The sequence below is a fragment of the Varanus komodoensis genome, unplaced genomic scaffold, assembly GCF_004798865.1.
Source record: "Varanus komodoensis strain SLA01 unplaced genomic scaffold, ASM479886v1 scaffold1, whole genome shotgun sequence".
Lineage (NCBI taxonomy): Eukaryota > Metazoa > Chordata > Lepidosauria > Squamata > Varanidae > Varanus > Varanus komodoensis.
In genome coordinates, this window is record NW_025335268.1 from 57,919,376 (window position 1) to 57,945,645 (window position 26,270).

General features: G+C 41.7%; 1 protein-coding gene across 1 annotated transcript in view; it reads right to left on the reverse strand.

Moving 5' to 3' along the window:
* Window positions 1-3,749: 3,749 nt before the first annotated feature.
* FOXO3 (forkhead box O3) overlaps window positions 3,750-26,270 on the reverse strand; it is a 132,234-nt gene continuing 109,713 nt past the window's right edge. Inside the window, exons 2-3 of the mRNA XM_044426851.1 lie at window positions 21,087-22,523; window positions 3,750-9,872 (exon numbers count right to left, since the gene is read on the reverse strand). Coding sequence (XP_044282786.1) covers window positions 21,123-22,523 — 1,401 coding nt within the window. The 3' untranslated portion in view covers window positions 3,750-9,872; window positions 21,087-21,122. The remainder of the gene's footprint in view (window positions 9,873-21,086; window positions 22,524-26,270) is intronic.

Sequence of the window (26,270 nt, forward strand, 5' to 3'; positions counted from 1 at the left end):
TCCCCATCAGGGCCTGTCCTACACCAGCTGTCGCTCCAGCAGGTATGCAAGGAAATAGCATTTGTCTGGTCAACACTAGGTGACTGCCATTTCAGTCTCCCACATGGCCCCTGCATAGTGTATATTTGGGGAATTACGGGAAGAGAGAGGCAAGCGCTTGGCTGCTGGCACTAAAGAAAATTAATGGGGTTCTCAGAGTACATTTCTTTAGCTTACTCATAATTGAAGGCACATTTCATGGTGGGCCCTGCTGTGGTCCTGGCGTGGCTTGACTGAAGATGCCACACCTGATCTCACCTGATCCTATAGTCATAATATTGTAAGTGGCCTCTCACATGGTAGGCTGTGAGCCAGTTTGCACAAGATTGTTAGATGCAACTCTAAAGGTGAATTCATGTGGATTTTATCATGACCAAAATCCTAGTTTTGGTCCAGCTATGTGGCATATACCTATATGAAGCATTGTAGCCCAACTGTAGAATTTCAAAATCATGAGAAAAGGACATGTTAGGGAGGGCTTGTTGTGTAAAGTTGGGAACATATTAAACACCGGAAAGAAAATGCCTCAGGCTTTATGTTACCCTAATAGTAGGTTTTTGTTTAAAAACCTGTCTCTTGCCTTCTTCACAAAAATAAATGCAGATGACCCAGTGGTGTCTTGGGAGTTTCCTTAAAAGAAAAATCACATTGTGTCCTTAAAGCAGCACCAGCTGCAGCAGTTAAAACTGGCTGGGCTGGAAAGTCCAACTGTTGTTGCTGGCCTTTATTATGAAGATAGCTTTGCATCCACTGAGGTTGTCTGCAAAGTTGAAAGTTAATCTTTTCTCTCTGCCCAAGTCATGGGGTTATGTATGGAGCACTCGTATATCCAAGGTGCACTCTGACAACTTCCTAGGCAAATCCATTCTTTGCATGCAGTATGACTTTTGTGGGATTGATTTCCCCCCTCTTGTGCTGGTTTAGAACAGTCCCACTTTTCCTCTTCTGCATCACTGCAGTACAGCAAATGATTGCCGCAGGGCTGCTTTGACTCCGGAGTGCACAATATCACACTGCCTTCTTGCACAGTGTAGTCTTGGCACTAGCACATTAATCTCCATCCTGTCCATTTCCCCCCATCATGGTTGCAGCATGCTGGGAGTTGTAAGTTTTTTCTGTCTAAACTAGCACAGGATCACTCCTTTAATTAGCCAAAAGGAAAGGTGTGTAGAAATGCTTTGCTCATGGCAGGTGATTGGATCAGACAACCTCTGGTCACATCCAGCTGTTATTATTCTATTTGAACGCTACTGCCATTTAGGAACTTGTAAAGGGAAATGGTAGCTTTGCATTGACTCCACACAACTGTTCCAACGGACAGACAAAATGGAGCCCTGGATGCACTACTCTGCCATGGATAGCCAACCAGTTCCAAAGTAGTGGAGTAGCCAAAATCAGACACAGCATAAGCTACTATACCATACTCTACCCTCCTGGCACAGACATTAGAATCAGAATTATAGAGGAGTTGGAGGAGGCCAGTAAGGCTATTGGGCCAATAAGGCCATCTATTCCCCTGCTCAGTGCAGGATTCCAATAAAAGTATTCCAGCAGATGGCTGTCCAGCTGCATCCTGAACACCTATGAATCCTTTCCAGTTTGTCTGCATCTTTCTTAAACTGTGGTACAGAACTGAAGACAGTACTCAAGATGAGGCCCACCTTGTGCTAGAAGAGAACCAGAACTTCATATGATCTGGGAGTGATCCTTCTCTTAATGCAGCCCCAAATAGCATTTGCCTTTTTTGCAGCCACATCACATTGTTTACTCAAATTCTGCTTATGATCAACAATTCCAAGAGCCTTCTCACAATATGTGATACTTAAGATCTTTGTCTTCCCTCCCATTTTCCAGGATACTGTTCCTCCAATCACTTTCTGCTTACCACTACAGCAAACTTTCCTTCAGCTGAAAAACTGTTCAGGCCTTGATGCTTAAGGCTGTGGCAATTTCAGCCGTGACTTCCAGTCCTGCACAGCAGGACAAAGCAAGTCCTGCATCCTGGGAACCAGAGGCAGCCTGGTGTTGGGTAGCACAGTGGAGGGGCCAGTGAGCACCGTTACTGCAGGGCAGGGCGGATCGCATGAACCAGCCCTCCAGTCAGTGGTGCATGGTTATGTGCTGTTGTGGTCTCAGCCTTACTTGTATTGTTGTATGATCTCTGGCATCTTGGACAAAGCGCGCATTCCAAATGGCAGGCTTTCAGTCAATGAAGCTAAAACAGCTTTGTGTCTTGTCTCCACACACAATATTTGCAGATGAGGTGACTGTCACATCATTCATGTAACTTTTGGGAAGTCTAGTTGACATGGTCTCCCACTGATAATCCCCCCACTCACGTTTTCCCACTGTTTCTTCCATCTTTTTTCTTATCACAGGAAATCTATTAAGGGGAAAAAGACGGCATTTAGCCCCAAATGTTTAACTGGTGGAAGCATGCACACATGCGTAAGTGCGCACACGCACGCACACTTTTTGCAAGGAACCTGAGGGAGTTTAAATAGTCCTCCTGCACTCTATATTATCCTCACAAGAACCACCCTGTGCCCTGTGAGGTAGGTTAGGCCGAGAGAGATGACTTGCCCACAGTCACCCAGTGAGCTTCATGGCTGAATGGGAATTAGAACCTGGATCTCTCAGGTCCCCAGGGCAACACTTCAACCACCACACCACCGTGGCTCACCACACATGCGGTTGCATGCTCCAGATTGGTAACATACCCTATTCTCATTGATGTGCATAAGGTTCTGTGTCGCAGCATGATGCTGCTCCCTTTTCACATAAAGGGAATGAGGCAGAGGGGAGACCTACCTGTCTGGGGCCATCACACTAGTTGGATGAGCATGCTGGAATCTGAATCCAGATTCATACTCTGTATGTATACCCCTTAGAGTATACTGGTTAAATAAAATGCATTCACCTTCAGATCTTGCAAACAAACGAGTAGCTCCATATTAAAACAAAACTTTCTGCACACGGAAAAGAAGCATGACAAGGAGATGGCTAGGCAAGAATCCTTCTGCCTGAACCTCCAGCTTTTCACATGCCGGAAATGTTTAATATGCAAAAACATGCAAGGATGATTCAGAAAATGGGGGCAAAGCCCTATGGGGAAAGATGGAAAGAACTAGGCATTTTCAGCTTCAAGAAGAGAAGACTGAGGGGTGATAATGATAGCAAGTTGCCATCAACAGGCTGTTACAAAGGAGCACAGAATCTCTTCTCCTCCCTCCCAGAATGCAGGACACAGAATAACAAACCAGGTATAGATAATACACCAGAAAGAATTTTCTCACTGCCAGAGCAGTCCAAAATGCAACCTATTGTCTGGGGAAGTTGTGGGCTCTCCCTTGCTAGAGACATTCAAAACGCTTCTGGATTTTCATCTGAGTGGGATGGTGTAACTTAGTTTCCTGCAATAGTAGGGGCTTGGACCCAATGGCCCTCTGGTTCCTTCCAACTCTGCTGTTCTATGATACTATGATTTAGATATGTAACCCTACCCTCCATGGTCCTGAAGTGGTATAGACCTAGTCTAGCTGTTTTTTCCTGCACAGATTGGCTCTACTACTGCAGAGGGGAAAGAATAACAATGACTATGTATAACAAGTGTTTTCATAAGGAAGAATTGAGTGCATGGAAGATTAACTTTTTCTCCAGAAGGTATTTAGTTTCTATGAAGGAAAAAAAGAAGAAGGAAAACAAGTCTATACATTCATCATAGAGATCCTTACGCTTTATTTACATGCGTCACAATTTCTTTTACAAACTAGATTACAATTAAGAATGGAATACACAAGGCAATATCTACTAAACATCAAGTGTAGTTAAGCTTTGCACAGCTATTTCATTTGCAAAGGGGGAAGTTTTCAAATCAAACTGACATCCAGTCATTAAGTAGTAAGGTAGTATATTCACCTATGTCAGCATTTGGTTTCACAAAAGCCTCCGTTGAGTTTACAACAGTGCCAGCTTTCAAATGAAACGGCAAGGTAGCTCATACGAAAAGTAAAAATTGTGCACCTCTTAGGAAAGACGGCCATGCACTAAGGCAGTGGATGGAATATTCTTCCAAAGTATGTGATTTGACAGTGAAAGAAATAACCCAGGTAAGACAGTTTTACAGATACTGTATACATATTTTGTCCATTCATGCAACTTTTTTTGGTTAAAAAAAAGTTTTACACGTGAAGCCATAATATACAATACATTCCCCACCCCTCTGTTTAGGAAGTTAAATTATATCTGGTCCCCCTTCACATTTGCTGGTATTTTCAATATACATCATGTTTAGAAAACAGTGAACAGAAGTTGGTCGCCAAGCAATGATGTCACTTCCAAGAAATAAGTGTCCTAGCATTTAGTTTAGATATGACAGGCAGCAGCCTGGTAACCCATCATTAGATCCTTATTTCAGCAAAAGTGAAGTTAAAGAACTATGACGTAGTCTAAAAACAGAGAGCTGTGATCTGTTCAAAAGACAGTTAAAGAAACTGCTTTGGACATGATTTCAATTTTTAATGGACTCATAATTCAATAGCCAAGGTTACTGGAATGGGTTACTTAATTTTATAAATACAACCCCACAAATAATCCAACAAGTCTGCAAAGTTCCCACAGACCCATCAGAGTAACTGATTCTGTTCACACATATTGATGATCATGTACCATAGCGTTTACACAGATCAAGAATAACATCTCATATGCTTAAATGCTGTTAGGGTTGAAGTTCTCAAAGTTCTTCAGAACTGAGCCCTTATGTTTTGGCTGGTAGATACTTGTGATGGTGGAGAATTTAAATCATCTATGTGGAGTCAATGCAAGTAGTTCGAAACTACTTTACGGTAAATGGTTTATGTTCACATCTTGATAATATAGTCTGAGTGCCAAAGGATCCTTTGAATTTAGAAAGATGTATTACCATCTGGCTTGAAGGTCTGATTCAGAAAACAGTAAACCATGGTTTAGTGTCAAGTGCAGTGATTCTTGGGCTTGCACTTCCCACACCATTTCTCTTTCAGGTACAAATGGAGGGGGATTGAAAGCTTCCACTCATCTTTGTATTCATAATCACCTTCACTTTGATTAAAAAAGAGATTTTAAATGTATGAAACCCCCCACCCCAACTGATTTCTTACATTTGAACTTAAAAAACGAGTTTCACCTCACTGTGGCTAGTATGAACAAACCAGGATCTAAACATGGTTTCAGATCTTAGTTTGTTATCAGAACTGACCAAAATAAACTGTGGTTTATTCAAATGAAAAATGGAAGCTTTCAATCTTCTCCCCTTGCAGATAGAACAGAAAGGCGCTGTGAGCCTGAGGCTACCACAGCTCATTCTTGTAATGAAACCATGGGTTAGTGTTATCTCAAAACTGGGTCAATAGTTAACGGAGGATTTCCCAGGTGTTTGCTTTAAGCAAAGTGAATTACCATATTATTAGGTGTGGCTCTGGGAAGCAAATTGGAAAATAATTGTGGATACTGTGGCCATTCTCTAGGTAAAAGATGACACAGAAAGGACATAATCTACTTAAGCCTGCCTTTAAGCTGGAGTGCAGATGCTGGGAGGTTGGGTTAAGAGCAAGATTTCTTGACTGGGCTCCCAGTTGAGGACTGAATCCAAAGATCTGGAATTAAGTATTGTGAGAGCCTTTGGAGTCCAGCTATAGAAAACAATGGAGCAACTGACAGGCTTCCACGGACTCCATTCATATTAACATTCCTGTGACAGAGAACAGAATACATGATGTGTAGGACTCTCTTCAGAGTAAACCCATACAGAATCAGGCTGCAAAGTGCTTATATTTCACGTGATCTTGTCCAGTCTGACTACAGTAGGCACTTTAGTTGCTGGATTTCTAAAACAAGTAACATCTTTTCAGAAAAATGCATTTTCATTGCAAGCTAATTAACTGGGTGGTGGTGGTTTCTATTTTCTGATTTTATCTTATGAAACTCAACAGAGCCAAGCTGTCTGTTCTCTTAGTACTAGCTTAACTCATTTGCAAAGAGGCTCCTTGTTTACCCAGAAAGGGGATGTTATGGACTTTGCAAGTTCTGTTCCATCTCTCTGACGGATCACAAGGCATCTTTTGCCTGCCCGTTGACAGAACTGGATTTTGCACAAATGCATTTGCAAGATTTGTGCAAGATCACACTTCCAAGAAGTACACATCCTCCCAAAATACACAATTCCCCCTAAAACATGCATTTACATAGTTTAGTCTAAGTGGGGAATGTGTATTTTAGGTTGGTGTTCTTTATTTTTCATATTTTTGTATGAGAAAATTTGCATAGAATTATGGAAAGTTTAAAAATGGTTTGCAAGTCTGTAGGATCTATGCAACTCTGGAAAAGCTTCTCTGCTGCAGAGCCCACAGGTCAGATTCATAGAAATCTGAACTTATTTGAATCCTTTGTAAATTTATCCAACAACCTTAACTCAGAAGGGTCCCTTAGTTTAAATATCCTTTTCACTTACCTGGGATGGAATCATAAGAAAGTATAAACAATTCAAGAAGGCAGCAAGCTGCTCTACCGAGTCAGGCCCTTGGTGCATCTGATCTGATGTGCCAAAACTGACTGGCAGCATTCCAGAGATTCAGAAAAGATCTTCTCTAGCTGTAACTGGAGATGCCAGGGATCGAATCTTGCATCCCTGAAGGCAAAGCTCATGCCCTACCACGGAGCCACAGCACTTGCTCTTCCTCTTTCCAGGCAGCAGCGATTCCTTTCATGTTCTCATAAAACAGAAGTGCTGCCTATCCACTGAGGACATCTTCACTTGGGTTTGACATGGGTAGAAATTATCCTACAAAATTCTATGGGTGTTAATTGTGGAAGGAGGCAGTGGCAATCATGTGATATACTTTAGGACTGTGGGAATACAGTCTGATTCCATGTATATTTACACAGAAGTCAAACTATTTTCAGTACGGATTTACGTCCCAGAAAACAGGGCAACCTTCAAGTCTCACTAATGTCCATGGCAGGTGTTTAACTCTCTCCCATTGAAATCAATGGACCTTAATAACATGCTTAACTTTGGCCAAATTGTTTCCATAGTTTGGATGGATGCAAATTAATCACTGGAATAAAATTAGAGCTTACCAGAGGGTTGATCTGTCTGCTTCTTTACATCAGAGGTGGTCAGAAAATAGATTTCCTGATGCTTTAGACTATACCTCCCATAATTCCTGGCTATTCATTATGCTGGAAGACCCTCTGGAAGTTGAAATACAAAGTATCCAGAGATCTGCCTTTTGTCCAATCCTGCTCTACATGAATTCCCTGATATATTATACCCTCAAGTAGATTAAGGAAACTCAACAGGAGAAGTCAAACAAGGAAACCATAAAGCTTGGTGAGTACCAGATATTTTTTTTTTATGCACAGATTTCCTGTTGAGATAACAGAAACTTAGAAATAAAATAAGTTGTCAATCTCCAAATACATTGCTTTTAGAGAAGAAAATAACAAACGCCCCAAAATGACATCATTAGCTGAATTCACATTTAATGATGTACCATTTACTCTTATATACTGAAGGCATGTGAACAAACTCTTAACTAGCTTTGGTAATAGGTACCTATAACTTAATCTCTCTGAATAAACTGACACCTTTCCTTAAGCCCCTGGAACAGATGACAATTTTATAGTGTTTTCCTCTCAGGGAAGCCCTTTCCAATGTGGAGAACAAACACACATTGGTTGTCTCTAATTAAAGAAATATGATACATGACCCTGCCATTGACAAATATACCACCTTAATCATTAAAAAAATAGTTTGTATTTTCTTTAAATGATAAAAAAATCTTAAGTATTTGGAAAGTTTATATTCTATGACCTATTTAGAACCACAACAGCACAGTTTTCATAATTCAGTTATGCACTGCATGATGGAATTCACAAGTTTGTCTATAGAATAGCGCAGCACAGTCAAAAGGAGGCTACAGTACAAAACAAAACTTCCATCACACGAGGAGCTGTTATTTCACCAATATTATCTCAGAGGGTTAGAAACGAAGGAGCAATACGGGGCCTACAGACGTGTGTATGTGTGTGTGCTTCTGTGCCCTATATATGCACGCACACAGAGGTGTGGTGGCTGAAGGGAGTCACACCACAGAGTACATGGTTCATGTGCCAGTGGAAACTCATGCACTGAAACTTTGGGTTAAAATGCTAGTCTGTTCTCCTAACTAACATTCATGCATAATGATCCGTTTCTGTACATAATAAAATATATTTATATATTTATATGTATTATGTCTTTATGCCAAAAGTTTTTCATATATCACTTTGGAGAAGTGTGTCTATGTTGTCCTAGCCAAAGTGTCCTCACACCATTAAAAAAAAAAAAAAATCACGTACCAATGGGTTTCTTTCCTCCCCTCTTTGCTCCACTCCCCAAAAAAGATAACGAAAAAGGTAGTCAAGCAGGACCTGCACAGCACCATAACTGCCAGTCATTATTACTATATAAATTTACAAAAGAAACCCATATAAGCAAAATATATAAAAACTACTTTGTTTTCAGTGGAATTTATCCAATTACAGTCTACGCTCCTATGAAAAGCTACCTGTATGGTTTTTCCCTCCATGTCTCTTCTTGCTGCCCTCCTTCAGCCTTTCCTCCCAGCCTCAATGATACATCACAAGAAGGAAAGAATAATCAAGAAGAGGATGTAAAAATAATCATCAATGCAATAAATCACCCATGACCTGGATGATGCACATACCATATACATAAAACTCTGTTTTCATGCAATATAGTCATTTTTATTTAGCTTTTTGTCTTTATCGTCACCATCATCATTCACGTGAGAGCAAGCTGTTGCTCTCCAGGTCGTTATGGACAAATTGTTTGGCAAAGTGGAAAACAGTTCAGCTTACTCAGTCATTTTCCGCCCCAAAATCAAAATCACTGCGGCTGTTTGGGCAGAAGGACTAGCATAACAGACAAGGCAAGGTTGGGCCTGACAGCTACTGACTCACCAAGACCAACGAAATGCCCTTCTCCTTCGCACCCTTTGAACACTGGCTAGAATGCAGCAACGGCGGTGGCTAAATTTGTGAGGTAAAATCCACACTCTTGGTGCTGACAATAGAAAGGAAAATGTACCCTTCAATTTAGGAAAATAGCTTGGGGTTGTAAAGACTGGATCAGAACCAACCAATTAACTAATTGACCCAAATGAAAAGTAAAAAGCCCAAACCAAAAGCAAACATTAACCCCTCTTATAAAGGACCTCTTAAATCCAATCAGTTGGTAGGTGCTATGAAAGACTGCAATATTCAAGTGCTGTTGATATTTCAAGACAAAATGGATTCAACTTTTCATTGTGCATATATTAGTTTGCATTCCCTATTCACGAGGAAAAATTAAAGCATTTCAGAGAGGAAAAAAAATACTCACACCTTAGGGAGGTGGGGTGGGGGAAACCCTGAAAAAGAAAAGCCAGTCAATAACATCCTGCAACCCATTAACATATTGGAACACCATATAACTGATTGACAAATAAACTATTGTAAAGGCTACACAGTGTGTTCTGGAACAGGGTGGTGGCGGATGCAACGTATCCTCAAGTTGGTGCTGGGCCACCCCATAAGAGGAAGATTTTGCATACTTCAGGATGAATTCAATTCCAGACAAGAGGGTTCATCACTCAAGCTCTGGGGTCATTAACAGTCTCTGTTCCTTTAGGAAAATAATGCAGGGTTCACAAAGGTTGTAAGCTGTAAACGGTATCCCTGTCCTTGCTGACAGTTGATTTTGGCAAAGGGTTTTTTTTGTTCTTCTTTAGGACTCATGTCAGATGAAGGGTCTGAGGAAAAAGAAGTCAAGACAGAGCAAGGTCAGTGAATGTCCACAGCATCTTTAAATGGGCAGATAATCACAAACACCGGCTTCCAGAAAGTTTAGAATTCTGTCTTGTGGAAACCTGCATTTGTTACCTTTACCATCACAACAGCTTAAGGCTGGCCTAAGGCATCCCAAGGCATGGAGGAAGGTCCTGTATGCCCCCCACCCCTGACCCCACAAGCTAGGCTGCCTATTCCACTGCTATTCGTGTAATTTTGGGGCCTTATATGTGGTGACTCACACATTTATATAAAAGAAAAATTAAAATCTGTTTTAAAAATAAAATGCTAAATGTTAGGCACATGGGGTTCTGCTGGCACAGCTGCCGTCTGAAATACATGTAAAGCACTGGATAATTGAAGTGTCCTCTGCGTCACTCCCTTTCTATTTTACGTTTCTTGGAATGCATATAGCAGATATTTTTAATGTGTAGCTTCTGGCCTTACAGTCATGTGCAATTTTGCTTTTCACATTTCTTCTATCAGGTGGGAATGGAAACATACACAATTCTATCATGGAAAGGTCTCTTTCATGGAAGTTCAGAGAATGAGAGCAGTATTGTGTGTTTCCATTCCAGTCAAAATGAACTAATTATGAATCTTGACTTTGCCAATTATTTTAGGAGCAAGCAATTGGATGGATCAGCAAATCTGCTATAAACTCAGCATTAGGTTCAAAGGCACAGCACTGCTTGGCTGAATTACAGAAATCCCATCTAGCAAATCTGTCATGATGGTCAGTGTATGACACATATTGACACTGGGCCAGCCTTGGGCATGCAATACAACTTGTTCCACGGAGTATGTCAGCATAAGTGCCTTAGGGCTCCCACACACCTGATCTGCAGGGAGCGTTTTGCCCAGAGATCAGCCACTGAGAGTCAAGTTTCTTTTGATGCGCAATCCTTTGCAACTCTGACCTCATGAATGACATGCAAAATAAAACCCCAGCACCCAATTTCTGGAAATCTACTGAATACCTCTTGTTGCCTGACCTCCATCCATACTTGAATCAGAAAGGGACAGCAAGAATGACTGTTTGATTACCTTTCTGGGTGCTGTCCAGCAAAAACCTGGGATTCTGGGAAGAAGCTACTGCCCCTTGGAGTGTGGATATAAGACACAAGCATGGGCAAATGGAAGGCAGGGGTTCTATACAATGAACAGCTGAGTGGAACAGCATGCAATGCTTCTAATTTCTTTCAAGTATAGGATTCCCTCTAAGCCTGGTGAGAGCTCAAAGGCCATTCTATCAGGAAGGGAGTATTAGAACTAGTTTCTGTGTGCAAGAACAAATCTTGGGACCTTGTCTGCTGAACTGCTGCACTGAATATGGGAGGGACTACCTTCCCCAGATTGGGGTAGGGATGTGTGTGGATCTTAGGTGGATGACACCTCTAAGCAGAAAAACATACCAGGGACTGGCAAACATGCAATGTTCAAGCTTGTGGATGCTCTCCAAATTCTTTCTTGAAGCTTGGTTCACCTCCTTTACATTTCCCAACATGACTGTCATATTTTTTTTCCTGATTGGGAAAATGCCTCCTTTTTAATGGTGCACCCAAAATATCCCTCTCCCAATTCACAAAGTATAGAAATGCAAAGTTTTCAAGAGGCCTTGCAAATCTGGAAACATCTCAACTTTTTCTCTGAAAATGCATGCACAGTTGCATTTCGGGTTGCAAATGAGACTTGTTCAAATATACTGCAAATAGAAATGAAATTCTCATATACACCTAACACACTTGTTCCATTATAGCTCTCAAACCTCTACTGATTTTGTTTTGCAATAGTGACTCAGTTCATCTGTAGCTAACGTAATACCTGCAGTTCTTCAGAAATTCAACATCTTTACTAGCCTCATAGCATGGCCGATAATCAGCCATTGATTAATTAAGGAGCAATGGTAATGAACTACAGACCAGGGTCATGTATTATAATGATAACCTGGAGGTAAGGAATGGTGCTAAGGACACATTTGAAAGCCCTTCCTCAGTTTGCTGACTTACTCTCTCTGTTCCATGTTCAAGTTATGCCATATCTGCCTGTGTTGCAGTTTATGCTCAATACAGGATAAATGTTAAAATATACATTTCAGGACTTTAATGATATGCATGTCCAGTTAGTGCAAGAGTTGTTTCCATTGCCTTTGACTCCAAAATGATATCCTAATATGCCAGTAGGGTATGCATCCACTCTGGATGAAACTTGAATCCAGAAAAAAAACATGCTGCTCCAAGAGCATAGTTTAAGGTGCACCTTACTTTCAAGGCTATCCTAAGAGTCAAGACCTATTTCAGATGTTTGGAGAGTTTCAGATGTCTCAGAGAAGTCAGTTTAAAATGGATACCTGATCCCCCAGCTTGCCATAAAACAAAAATGACAAGCAAGCTGGAAGTGGGGTGAGGGCATAGTTTTGTGCCTGACATAACCTCCAATCAGGGAATAACCTTAGCATGGTTCTCCTTTTTACTTCAAAGCAGAGCGCTTTTGCAAGAAGTGAAGGAAATCATCCATTGGTGTCAACTCAGCAGAAAACAAACAAACTTGCTTTTCATTCAATTATGATCCCTAAACCTATCCTTCTGAAATTCCAGCTTATTTGCCTAGTGGTACTGTTGCAATGTAAGTTATTGTTTTTTTTTAAAAAGCCCCAAAACCACAGACAAGAGGGATGAAATGCATTTGCCCCTCCAAATGCTAAAAATTCCTCTTGAATGAATCTTTCTGTACCAAACAGTCCTATTTTTTTCTGCTTAGGGCTTTACCCCCTAAGGAGGGGCAACAATGCCTGCAAACTTCACCCAATTCTATAGAGAAATTAAAAAGGCTCAGGTCTCTACTTTAAAACGCATCTCTTGTATAAATGGCAGCCAGCACAAAAATTGCTGCACCTGTTCATCTGACATTTGGCAAGCTTCATCTACTCAGAAGTGGCTACTATGCCTTCGGTGGAAAAAGTAAAAAAAAAAAAAATGTACAGCCATTGTTTTCATTTTCCAATTTTAATCATTGGAGATTTCCAAAACAAGGCTCCTCATGAGCCCAGTGGCAAAACAGGTTGTCTTCAAAATGGCTCAAGGCAAAGTAGTGCACTTTCAGAAGTATCAAAGTCAACCTGAATCTTGTATTTGGTGCACAAAGCAGGCATTTGACAGGATTTTTAAAAAATGCATATATCGTGAAAGAATGGTTCTTAAACACATCCACTAGAGCTGACATTCCATAACTGATAGTCCATTAAGACATGCAAGCTGACAGAGACATAACAATGCAGTAATCAGGTGACAAGTGTGCTTACACAAGCTAACCATCGGTTGCACTGCGCTGAACATGTTTTCCATATGTTCTACTAGCTCCACAATTAAGTTAGAAACAGTATATGCAGAGAAGGTCAAGTACGAGACCACTGTGGCTCTAGATGTGCTACACTCAGTTTGCAACCCCCCTCCCCCCACCAATGATCTGGAATTTTTGGAGTCTATTTTGTGGATCCCTGGGAAATTATACAATCCTAAGGAGAGGCCCATACAATATTGTCTTGTTTCTTGCAACGTAATTAGAAAATGGATATTAGCATTTGAAAATAAGCACACAGTTACGCTTTATTATCAGATGGAGGTACACAAGATTGCTCCTCCATGTCGCTGCTCCCCAGTTCTCAAACAAAAGTACCATGGGAGAGAGGAAGCTAAGCTAGAATTCTTCTCCTTGACATGTTACTTTGCTGTGGGCAGGAAAAACTCTTGCACATAAATTCATTTTATTATGTGAACTTCCATGTGAAGTCTGAAGTGGTGCAGGATCAGGATCTCTACCGTACAACTCTGTAAACACAAACTCTGTAAACAAGGTAAATAACCATGCATTTGAAAAGTTTGCTTTGCCAAATCAAAACAAATCAAGGACTGATTCACATGACCAGTAAGCCGCACTTGATCAGAGGTCATATGGTGCGGCTGTAGAATGTTTTAGTTGTTCTAACAATTTTAATAATTGTCAACATGTTTATGCTGCTAGGTGACAACATTAACTTGTTTTGTCAATGAATAAAAACACTTTCCATTTAAGAAAGCGACCCTGCAAGCATGGAAGCATGTAGCAAACTGTGGCTACTCACTTCACCTTGCCTCCAGCCCGGCCCATCTGGCCCTAAAATGATCACTCTGGTTACTTCTTGTTTACATTGCTTGAACTGGAAAAGCATTTCATTTGCTAACTGCCTAACCTCATTCCACCACTATTAGCTTAGAACTAAATTCCCAGAACACTGATCTCAGCTGAAGTGGCAAGAGAGAAGTTTTAAAGTATTACCTAATGCAGATTACTGTACCCATTCGGTTCCCACAGGTGCTAATTATGCTGCACTGGAAATCTGTCTAGAATGGAAAGGTGATGCACTAATGTTTCCCCAAGTAAAAGATACAGTAAATGTGCTGCTGGTGAAACTGGATCTGAGCTCATCAAAAGGAAGGCTGCAACACCCCACCCAATATTATTGTCAGAAGAAGGAGAATATGGTGCATATGGTGTGTGTCAAGCCACTCCACCGTTCTTCTTATGGCAAAAACTCAGAAGCAACTAGTAAGATGTGGGTCAGTCCCATGTGATTCGCCAGTGACTTAAATGGACTTTAAAGCATTTCACATGACAAGACCCAAACAAAATGTTCCCCTTGTTCATGGAAAAAGACTACAAAATTAGCTTTGATGAGCTCTAATTTGTCATTCTTCAGGAAACACAAACTCTGTTAGCCACTGCATGCATGCACAGACTGTTGCTCTTCCTCTGTTACACTGTGGGATTATATATCTTTAGGATGATTATGATTAAAATAACTCTTCCTGCAATGGATAGTTCTCATTATTGCTAAATGAATCCGACAGGTCAGAAAGCCAAGACAAACCATTTAAAAGGAGGCCATGCTGTGGTGATGTGTCACCGGAAAGGCAATAATAATAACAATCCAAGACTGTAAACAATACATGGCTCCAAAGGAAATGTGTAATAGAAGACACTCCTATAAATCAAGTGCCTTCACTCCTCCTTGAGTTAAATTAGCTCTTTAGAAAGATTTTAAAAACAGATCTCAAATCAAGATAAGCAAGCCAGAGGGGGAGAGAGAATGAGAGCGTGAACCCAAACCTGGGAGAAGGCAGGCAACAGAACTCAAATTCTTGAGGAAAATAGTTCCCATTTTTGGGGACATAAATTTGTGCCACCTTACAAACGAATGATCATTCTAAGGAAATGTTTCATTTTCTTGTGGGGGCTGTTCTTATAGCACATTATTTCCCATCTATATTCAATACTGAGCAGTTCAATGGTGCTTCCAGAAAAGCCTTTATTGAGAAATTATGTTGCCTCATTCACAGAATTTTATAGGAGGTGAGATGTCTAGACAATGTCATGTGTCATTTGTAACCCTCCTGTATTTTCCTACACCTCTTTTCTGTCTTCTGATCATTAACAAAAATTGTGTTAAGGAGGAAAAGATGGAATTGCTGCACAAGTTATTCTGATATTTTTTCCTCCTTCTGGAAGTTCTCTAAGTCTCTAGCACAATTTATTGTACAGACTCACAAATCTCAGTGACCCTCCCTCAAGTACTGAAATATCTACTACTGAACCATGCACCTAGAAAAAAGATTATTCACTTGACAATTCTTATACAGAAGCTGGGGACAAAAATCAAAAGGAAATAGAATTCTGGGGAATGGTAAAAAGCCAATAAAAATGGGGATGCAACAGTGCAGGATTCTATCAACATTTTGGGACCCTCTACTCCGCTCCCTTAGCATCCTCCAGTCTGTTGTCTCCAAGATGCTCAACACCTCCAGCACAATTCCTGACCACTGCCTATACTGGCTGGGGTTGATGGAAATTGTAGTGCAACATTTGTAGGGCACTATATTTGGGAGGCTGCTCAGGACATTCACAAAACTTCAGATGAATGAACTATAAATCACTGTGCACTGGGATGATTTGCGACATACAAAAATGGGTAAGATAGTTGCAACTATTTCAATGGGCCTTTCTACATGCAGCTTTTGTTGTGCACTGATTCCTCACACACAGTAGTTTGCAGATGCTTTTACACAATGTTGTTATCCTCCAGGGCCTCTCCAATTTTTTTCAACCTTATTTTTCCTAACAAAGACTGCATGGTATATATCTGAATGGTGGCATGAAATCTTAGTGTATCTACTATACCATAATGCTACTCAGCGCATTTGTACAGGAACATAACAGAAAGACAGAGAAAGAAAAACCAAGAAAAAAATCCACAGGGGAACAGATCTTTGCATAAAAAATCCAGGAACAGAAGCCTTGGTAAAGTTGGTCGGCCAAAAGCATAATGTAGAAAAGCCCACGGTCTCCATAGGCATACTGTCCTTACTGCACAAGTCAATGAAATTCCACAGAGTAGCCAGCAGGTAGTTTTCCTACCAGTTCTATACTTGTCTGTGAATTCAATGGTCCAAAGTCTTTGAACTCAGTTAATCCAAACAGAGAACTGCCTTCAATAAAGCACCCATTCTCAGGCGACTATCTGGGTTAGGGCTGTTAAGCATTCATTCACAGACTGTGTCTAGCCATTTAGATACAGAAAGGCCTCAGGACAGGATGAAGTTCCTGGCTCCCATTTGTCTCCACCTGAAGCTCCACTCAGATGTAGATTCCTGTATGAAGGAATGTGCAGCAAGCACTGGGCTTGCCCACCTTTCAGTGCCTTGGAACAATTAAAGGTACAGAAACCCAGGTAACGCCAGTCTGGTGCTTATTTAGCTGGACTATGCTGCCTTTTAAAGTAATATATTCCTGCAGGTTTTACTGTTTAAGGAAAAAACTAATTACTGTAAAAAAAAGACAAACTAGCCATTAAAAAGCACTCCAACTCAACAGGATATTGGGAAAGAGGATGTCACAATCCAAGGCTAAACTGCAATAAACACTGGGAAGGAAAACAACAAAAAAGTAAGATTCTACAAGACACTCCTAATATAACTGAAGTCATGCTTTAGGAAGTCCACCTGATGCTGCTTTGCTTGATCTAAAAATACCAAGCGATTCTGTCATCTTCTGAGAGTGTGCTATCCCATAATTTTGGAATTGGTAGGAACAGCAAGTTTCCAATTATCTTTGTTGAATCACATGAGCAGCATAATGGCCTTTTAAAAAGTGCACAGAAAATCTCAAATAATGGATGACCTATTATTCTGTTGCTTTGTTATACTGTATTTTTTCAGGCATCACAAATCCACTGACCAGCTTGTTAGGGATGGATGTCTTCTGGTGAGCAGGATGCCCAGCAACACATAGATTCCTTCCTCAAAGCTCTCATTTGTGTTGTAGATGGAGATAATAAGAAACTGATCTCTATGAAGCAGCAGCAGAGACATCTGCCACTTTTATCTTACCTGTTGCTAACATAGCCCACTGCCAATGCTCCTGGTTATAACTCTCTTGCAAGCCTTGTGAGTATAGCATGACCCTGGCAAAGAAGGACGGGTGGCAATTCCAGGTTTGACTGACAACTGAGCTAAGCCACAGTTCCTAGGCTATTATTTTGACAGTTGATTTGTCCCATCTATTTTTAGCAGCTCTTCCAGTATGTGTGTGAGTGCAAACAAACCTGTAAGTAACACTAAAGTGTATAAAATTAGATACAATCAACACCCTTACAGAATTGTTTAAAACTACTGAATCCTATATTTTTATTTTCCAATATGTTTTCTTGTATATAGGCAGCATCCCACTATGCCATTCTTCTCGAGCAAATGGCAGTGCACCAGCAGAAACTAAGTTCCAACCTCTGAGCAAGAGAAGACTCCAGCCAAAGTAAGGCTTGCACAGATGTGGTTACCCAAATGGTTGTACATTATGCTTTGACATACATAATACACAATCACTTGCACAACAGAAAGATTTACCAGAGTTCTGCTCTCCTATTTATGACTGTTAGGACATTGCCCATAGTTTAGAAATTGCACTGATTTGTTAAAAAAAAACTTGGAAATTATAAATAAAATACGTAATACATATCTTAATTTAATTTCACAGAGCAAATGGGAGTTGCACTTCCTCTTCTTACTGGCCAGTGCTGTATGTGTTTATTAGGACTGAAGTCTCACTGAATTCGTATTCCATTGCATAATTAGGATTGCAGCCTTCATGATTAGCAAATAATAATTCATTACAAGCAATAAGCTTGATTGATAGTTGTCTTAGCATGATAGAATGAACTTCTTCATCAGGTTTTTGTTTTAAATGAAATGGAGAATTTCCTGAAGTCAAGAGATGAACAGTACAAACTTCTCAGAGTGGAATGGCTCTCCCCTCCTTCTCAGTTTCCCACCCTGGTTCCACTACTGTTTGCCAGAACAGCAACTGGAAACTGTTCTGCCACACCTGCCAATTATATGGCACTTCGTTGGAACTGAAATGCTAGAACTTTTTGTCCAGTTAGACCAGCTTTCAAATCAAAGTTGGCAGAAATCCCTGAGGAGCTAGTGTGTTTCTGAAGATGCATCAGAGCTTCTGTAAGTAGGCTTTTGATAACCATGATCATATACTCCCATGACATTTTTGCCCACAGTTATGACACTAATGATATGCCATTTATGTTTTTCACTCCACTTCAGAATGAGTACTACCCAAAGCTGCGTGCCACTGTAATTATATTTGGGACAACATTTGTGAAAGCCAGCAAGCCATCCCAGCCCAGCTTTTGCAAAGACTTCTACCCAGAGGTTTTTGCCTGCAGGACACATAGGTGTTTCAAAGATGAGTATGCAGCTGCATGATTTCAATTAAGAAGGTGGCAGAGAGAGGAAGCACTAACTCTGCTCTGCCATGCCAAATTCCATATCCTCAGCTGCTTATAATTCCCCCTCCCCCCCAAAAAAAACCCCACAGGAGAGCCTAGCCATGTATCTCCGGCATCAAATGCTCTGTCTGTGAATGTCTGCCTCTTTTTACAAAGCATTTCATAATAGTAAGGTCGCATGAAGACACTGGCTGGGTTCAAAAGACAATTTGCAACTTGTAGTGGGTTATTTATCTCATAATGAGCTGCAGTGCCCACAGGTACCACAATGCATATGCTACCCCCACTCGGGTTTGTCGTGAAAACCTGGTGAGCATGGGTTATGCAAGAGTTGTTTGCCCTTCCCAGAATCTGTACATACTGGCATTGTACAATGCAACTTCCAAGTGGAGGGTGCATATTCAAAATGGTGGCCATATATGGCCTACCTATATTGCAAGTTAAATAAGCACCACTATAAAAAATGCCTTTTTTCCTATATGCCCTCCTGTCCCCTAAGATCAGCAGCAGAGGCCCTCCTCCAGGAACCCTCTGTGAAAGAGTTTAGGAGACAGAGTACTCAGAGGAGAGCTTTCTCTGCAGTCGCGCTCCGACTATGGAATACGCTCCCTAGAGAGGTGCTTTTTGGTGCCAGGCCAAGACCTTTTTATTTAACCAATAATTTAAAGTTAATTAATTTTAATGGTATATTTATTTATTTAATTCATTTTAACCATGTTATTTTATACTCAGTTGTGGTGTAGCCAATTGATTTATTTTATGATTGGTGGGGTTTTAATGTTTGTAAACCACCCAGAGAGCCTTCTGGGCTATTGGGGTGGTATATAAATGCAGTCAATCAATCAATCAGTCAGACTTCAACTTTAAATGTAATAAATAAATAAATAACTACTTCAACATCAAATCATACCGCTTTTTACATCCAAATCACAAGACATAGTAGTTCCCCTGTATTCCTCACTAGTCAGAACTCATCTGGAATACTGTGTCCAGTTCTGGGCACCAAGATTTACGAAAGATGCAGAAAAATTAGAAAGGTTCCAGAGGAGGGCAACAAAAATGATCCAGGGTTTGGAAACACTGCCCTATGAGGGGAGATTGAGACAACTGGGCATGTTCAGCCTTGAGAAGACTGAGGGGGCAACACAATATCCCTCTATAAATACCTCAAAGGATGTCACAAAAAGGAAGGTCAAGCTTTCTTCTTGTTGATACTGGAGTAGGAAATGGAATACTCAAGTTAAGTTGTGACAACCCAGGTTCCGGCTAGATATCAGGAAGTTTCCTCATCGTCAGAGTAATATGATAGTGGAACCAGTTGCCGAAAGAGGTCATGGGCTTTCCCATACTAGAGACATTCAAAAAGAAACTCGACTCATCTGAGTGGGATGGTGTAAACTGGTGTCCTACAACAGCAGGGGGTTGGACCCGATGGCCTTCATGGCCCCTTCCAACTCTACTATTCTGTGATTCTATGAACATCTGAAGATTCTGAGAATTTGCACATTTTTTGTGATATATTGGTTGGCCTAATAAAGGTATTGCACTAATATGGACTTTATAATTGCACTTATAGTCACATGACACTATGACTGCCCTATTCATAGAATACTCATATATTCTGTTTCATGGTTGAAAAAATAGCTTGGGGGAAAGTTCTTTTGGCTCCAAACCCCAGTCAGAAAAATCAGCTTGAGGTTAATTGATTCCATGAATTAACTGTAACATAATAAAAGAAATGTTTAGTTTTTTGTCATCTACCCTGTTAAAAATCCAATTCTCTTTTCACATCATGAGCATTCCAGTGCAAACCAACTACTGCAAGGAATAAGCAACAGAACCGTTGTGTCATTTTGCACAATAGGAGGCAGTGTTTTTTTTTGAGAGTGGGGAGACAACCGCAAGTGGGAAAAGCCACATGGAAACCAGTCTTGTGAAGAGGTTCAGCATGAGAAACAGGTTCAGAGATTTGGTGAAGAAGCAAAAGGCACCACTGTGGAATTATGCTTGCACACCTGTGTTTCAGAGCCCCCTTTCAACAGGCTGTGTCCCTCAGCAGCAAGTATGAGGGAAACGGTTGTGATTATGCAGGGTCCATGAATAAGACTCTACATCTTTAAGATGAGCCTTTGGAGATCACCTTGCAGAACAGAGAAACTGAACCAGCTCTTAGTTACTATTATGGCAAATCCTCAACATATAATTCGAGTGCATAATATACCCCCCAATTTGGTCTGGGATGTTTGTCGTAAAGGCTGTACTTGTCATTTTTAAAAACCATATTTACATATGGCAAAGTACAGTCTACTGAAGTCTAATGAATGCCAACAGACTAAACATTGCTAACCTGCTTTGCCCATTTTCCCCTCTTTGCATAAAACCTTCAGCCTGGAACCCAACTCTGTGATGAAGCTTGCTTAGCACCAGTGAAGTTTCCCACATTCAGAGTGACAACATTCTGGGCTGAGATGAGGGAATCAAAGTTAAAATCCAACCCGTCTGCATCCATGAGTTCGCTGCGGATAATGGACTCCATGTCGCACTCCAAACTCCCATTGAAAATATCCAGGTCCAAATCACTGGGGAATTTATCATGCCCCATGACTGGAAGGCTCACGCTGTTGGAATACAAAGAGCCTGAGAGTGAGTCAGAAAGTGTTTGCATAGACTGGTTGGCAGGTGACTGTTGCTGGTGTTTTGCCGAGCCAACGTTGTTTGTGTCACTTAAGCCCATAGTACTGATGGAATTCGACAAGGCACGACTGCCACTGAGAGAGGAATTCTGGGATTGATGCTGGTGGTGGAGCAGATTCTGGTTGACCAAACCGCCCTGGCTTGGTTGGGCCGCAAATGACATCATTGGATCATTCCGGAGCATAATACTCCTACGTACGTTTTGGGCAGACACAGCTGTGCTAGCTTGTGACATAAGTGGATCAGACTGCGTCATCATGACATCACTGTGGCTATGTGAATCTGATGCCAGAAGATCCTGCAGTGTTTGGTTATTGTAGTGCGAAATGGAAGAAAATGTAGCTTGCTTGTTCTCTTGGATGGTTTGCATGGGAGACTGACGGAGGGAATTCAAAGAGGATGGTCCAAACACAGCATTATTGAAAGTACTTGATGGAGAACCAAGACCTGAACCTTTGGAGCCATATGGAAAACTTGAACTTCTTTGCATGAGGCCCCCTGTGGGTGACTGCTGGGGAGAGGGAAGAGTTATATTGTCCAGAAGGTCATCCATAAGGTTATCTGTCAGACCATCATTCAAGTTCATGGTACCTGTCATATCAGTCAACCTAGGCAGCTCAACATTACAGGGCTTGCTAACTGATGGGGACATGCTGGGTGGACTGTTGTACAGCATGGGGGAAAGTGGAGCATCGTCATCTTGGACCTCATCTAGCTCAGTACTTGCCAAGATTGGTGACAAGCGGCCACTTATCGTACTGGCATTTGAGTTTGTACGGGACCGGAAATCTGTCCATGCGTCCAGCTCGTCACTGCTGCGGGAGGTTGGGCTACCTGGCCACTTGGAAATTTGGGAGGGGCTGTCTTCAGTTGTTTCCTGTGCAGCTTGTAAGGCCGCTTTCTTCTTAGCTGCTCTTCCTCGGCTCTTTGTGTACTTGTTGCTGTTGTCCATTGAAACTGCACGTCTCCGTGGGGCTTTCCCACCTTTCCCACCATCTGGGTTGATCATCCACCATGAGCTTTTCCCAGTTCCTTCATTCTGTACCCTGATGAATCGACTATGGAGGGACAAGTTGTGCCTGATCGAGTTCTGCAAGAACCACACAAAAAAAGAATATTTAGATAGAGACACATTTCCTTTATTCATCTCAATGATAGCTAACATGTAAACATTGTAAGAAAAAAAATACTACCTTGCCTTCTTCTGCTACTATAATGGCAACTTTGATGGCTATTTTAGGTTTCATGTATTGCAAAAAAAAAAAATAAAAAAGTGCTACGTACATAGAAACAGAGCGAGTCAGAAGGGGCCTCCCGGGCCATCTAGTCTGACCTCCGGCACCAGCCAGCTCCGCTTACGACATGCCCACCATGTGGACGTCCAGCCTATCCTTGAACACCCGCACTGATGGGGCCTCAACGACTTCTCGTGGAAGCCCATTCCACACCCTCGGGGTCCTGACTGTCATGAAGTGCTTCCTGGCATCCAAATGGAACCTTGGCTCCCTGAGCTTTGCTCCACTGGAGCGTGTCCTGCCTTCCTCTGCAGGGGAGAACAGGTCTCTACCCACCTCCGTGTGACATCCCTTCACATACCTGTATGTCACCAACATATCCCCTCTGAGTCTCCTCTTCTCCAGGCTGAAGAGACCCAGTTCCCTCAGTCTCGCCTCATACGGCGTCCCCTGCAAACCGGCCACCAACCTTGTGGCCCTACGCTGCACTGACTCCAACCTGGCTATATCCTTTCTGTAATGAGGGGCCCAAAACTGAACACAATACTCCAATTGTGGGCGCACCAGAGTCATGTAGAGTGGTAGTAATACCTCTCTTGATCTAGAAGCCACACTTCTGGCTATGAAACCAAGGGTGGCGTTCGCCCTCTTAACCACCGCATCACACTGCTGACTCATGTTTAGCCTGCAACCAGCACCCCGAGGTCCCTTTCACAAGTGCTGCTCTCCAGCCACTTGTCCCCTAACCTGTACTTATGGCAGCTATTCCTATGCCCCAAGTGCAAGACCTTGCACTTATCCACATTGAACGCCATCCTGTTGTCTCCTGCCCACTTCCATAGTCTGTCCAAATCCTTTTGGATCTGGAGTACCTGCTCCTCAGTTGTGGCCACTGCTCCAGTTTTAGTGTCGTCTGCGAATTTGATCAGTAGATTGTTCACCCCTTCTTCCATGTCGTTAATGAAAAGATTAATCAGGATTGGCCCCAGGACAGAGCCCTGGGGGACCCCACTTGTTACAGGCTGCCATCCCGATGATTCCCCGCTAATGGTTACATTCTGCTTTCGGTCAGTCAGCCATGCCATAATCCACCGGACAGTGCTTTGGTGTATCCCAAAGCTCCTCAGTTTCTCCACCAGGATATCATGGGGCACTTTGTCAAATGCCTTGCTGAAATCCAGGTATACCACATCCACTGCATCCCCTCCATCTAGCCATCTCGAAACCTTGTCATAGAATTCCACAAGGTTTGTCTGGCAGGACCTGTTTTTGCGGAAGCCGTGTTGTGTGGCTGTCAGCCTCCCTTCCCTATCTAGCATCACTAGATCTCTATTATGAGCCTTTCCATTGTTTTTCCTACAATGGACGTAAGGCTAACCGGTCTATAATTCCCCATGTCCTTTCTACTACCCTCTTTGAAAATTGGGACCACTGATGCCACCCTCCAGTCCTCTGGAACTTCACCTGTTCTCCACGAGGTCTCAAAAATGGAGGCCAGCAGGCATGAGAGAACCCCTGCCAACTCTCTAAGTACTCTTGGGTGTAACCCGTCAGGGCCTGGAGCCTTTGTAATGTCCAATGCCCTGAGGAGCCCCTCAACTTCAAGGGGGGTGACTCTAATCTGTGCCCCTAAGTCCCCAGCCTCATCTAATCTCCTATGCGGATATCCCCCATCCTGCTTTGGGGAGAACACAGAGGCAAAATAGTCATTTAGCATCTGTGCCTGTTCCCTCATATCAGTTACTGGATCTCCTTCCTTCTTATTTAGTGGTCCCACCACTGCACTAAACACAGAATTTATGTAGCCTACCCTATCATGAATCTCTAGCTCTGCATGATTCTTCAGAAAAGTGTATTCAACACAAATGCCATTGGTTTAAGAGATTCAATATGACTTTCTATACAACTTTAATATAACTCCCCCACCCCTAATTCTCTGTTCATTCACTAAGGAGAACTGCTCTCTTTCCTTTATTGACTATAATTTCCTATTAAGATCCTTTACCAAGATATTCTGAAAGTTATAGATGCATCAATGCATTGTTAGAAACTGGGATAATTATTAGAGATATGCTGTGAATCTGAGCATTTTGCAGAACTGGTTTTTGAAGAACTATCTGAAAACCAGTTCTTCAAAAAATAAAGGAAAAAGCTTAATTTCCTAGGTCAGCATGTTCAAGATCAGTGTAAAATATGTTTGAGATCTTTTAAGCCAAAGGACTTCAGCAAACAGCACCAAGTGGACTTATTTGTTCTCTGGTAAATATATTCATTGTTTACTTCCTCCTCTTCTACTTCCTTCAGTGGCATCTAAATTAAGTAACTGGCCTAACTCTGCTACACATTCTGGTACATTTCCCAAGACTTGCCATTATATGCAGTTAAGTTACAAAGCACTAGCAAACCTGTAAAAAGAACCAGTGATGCCAAGTTCCAGCCCATTGCACAAGAAATATAGTATGTGGAACTACCATGAATGAGACTATAACTGCCTCCATTAAGTGCAGAAAATGTACCCATTACACAGAAATCGCTATGCCATTTCAGGAATGCTAGGGTAGAGTGACCTCAGGAAAGAGATAATAGGCTATTAAATAAAAAGCTATTTCCATCAACTCTTTTGAGTAGTACCTTATGTTTACACTAGCTGGAAAGAGAGAAGAAGAAAGTAGAGGGGAGGGGAGAGAGAATTTGCTGTAGATTCTACCTGAAATATAGCTCAAAGTTGTGTTTCAGATTTTGATAGATAATGTTAAAGAACTTGGGCGGCATGCTGTTCTTGGCAAAAGTCCTGTATGAAGCTGTACGCCGAAATGTGAAGATGGAGGAGTCTTTAAAACACTGGCAAACGTCACTTGTAGCTATGTAGAAAAAACAAATCTGTGTCTTCTGCCAGCAAATTTTGAAAACAAAATGGCAACAGGGAGCTCACAAACTACATTCCTAAATAGAAATGTGCATGTGCACACGCGCACACACACACACCCCAGAGGGATTGTCATTTAAGGCGTTCCATCCTGGCACCCATGAGATGACATTTAGTAAATGGAAGACATCTGGGGCATGTAAAGAAATGTAGTTTGTCTACATGCTTTTTTCATCCATTGTCAGTACATTAAAAAAAGTTTAGTCTGAAGCCAGGTCTATTAAAGAAAAAAGGCCCAACCCAAGTTGTTCTTGCTTTTATTCGGAGTAGACCTACATTGGACTATCACTTTAAGAAAACAAAAAATCCACACCAGCTGCTTTTCTTTCTTTGTAAGCAAAAAGGCATGGCTCCAATAAAAAAGCTCTGCAGTGTTTTCTTTTTCACATTGCCAGCTAATGGCTCTGATTCAGAGCCCTGTGAACACTGATGGGTACACAGAATTTCTGTGTGAGCTAGCGTCTCTGCTCATTTAACTGGAGGGTCAGCAATGTGCCTGCAATTCTTCTGCAAGCACTGCACCGTCTCCTCCACTGTAATGAATGGGCAAGCTATTTGAAGAAGAGCTCTGTGTATGCACTGGAGCTCCCTCATTCACAGGATAGCTATGACATCAGGGAACATAATTTAAGGATTACAGAATCTTTGCTGTCCAGGTTAAACAACTGCTCTTAAC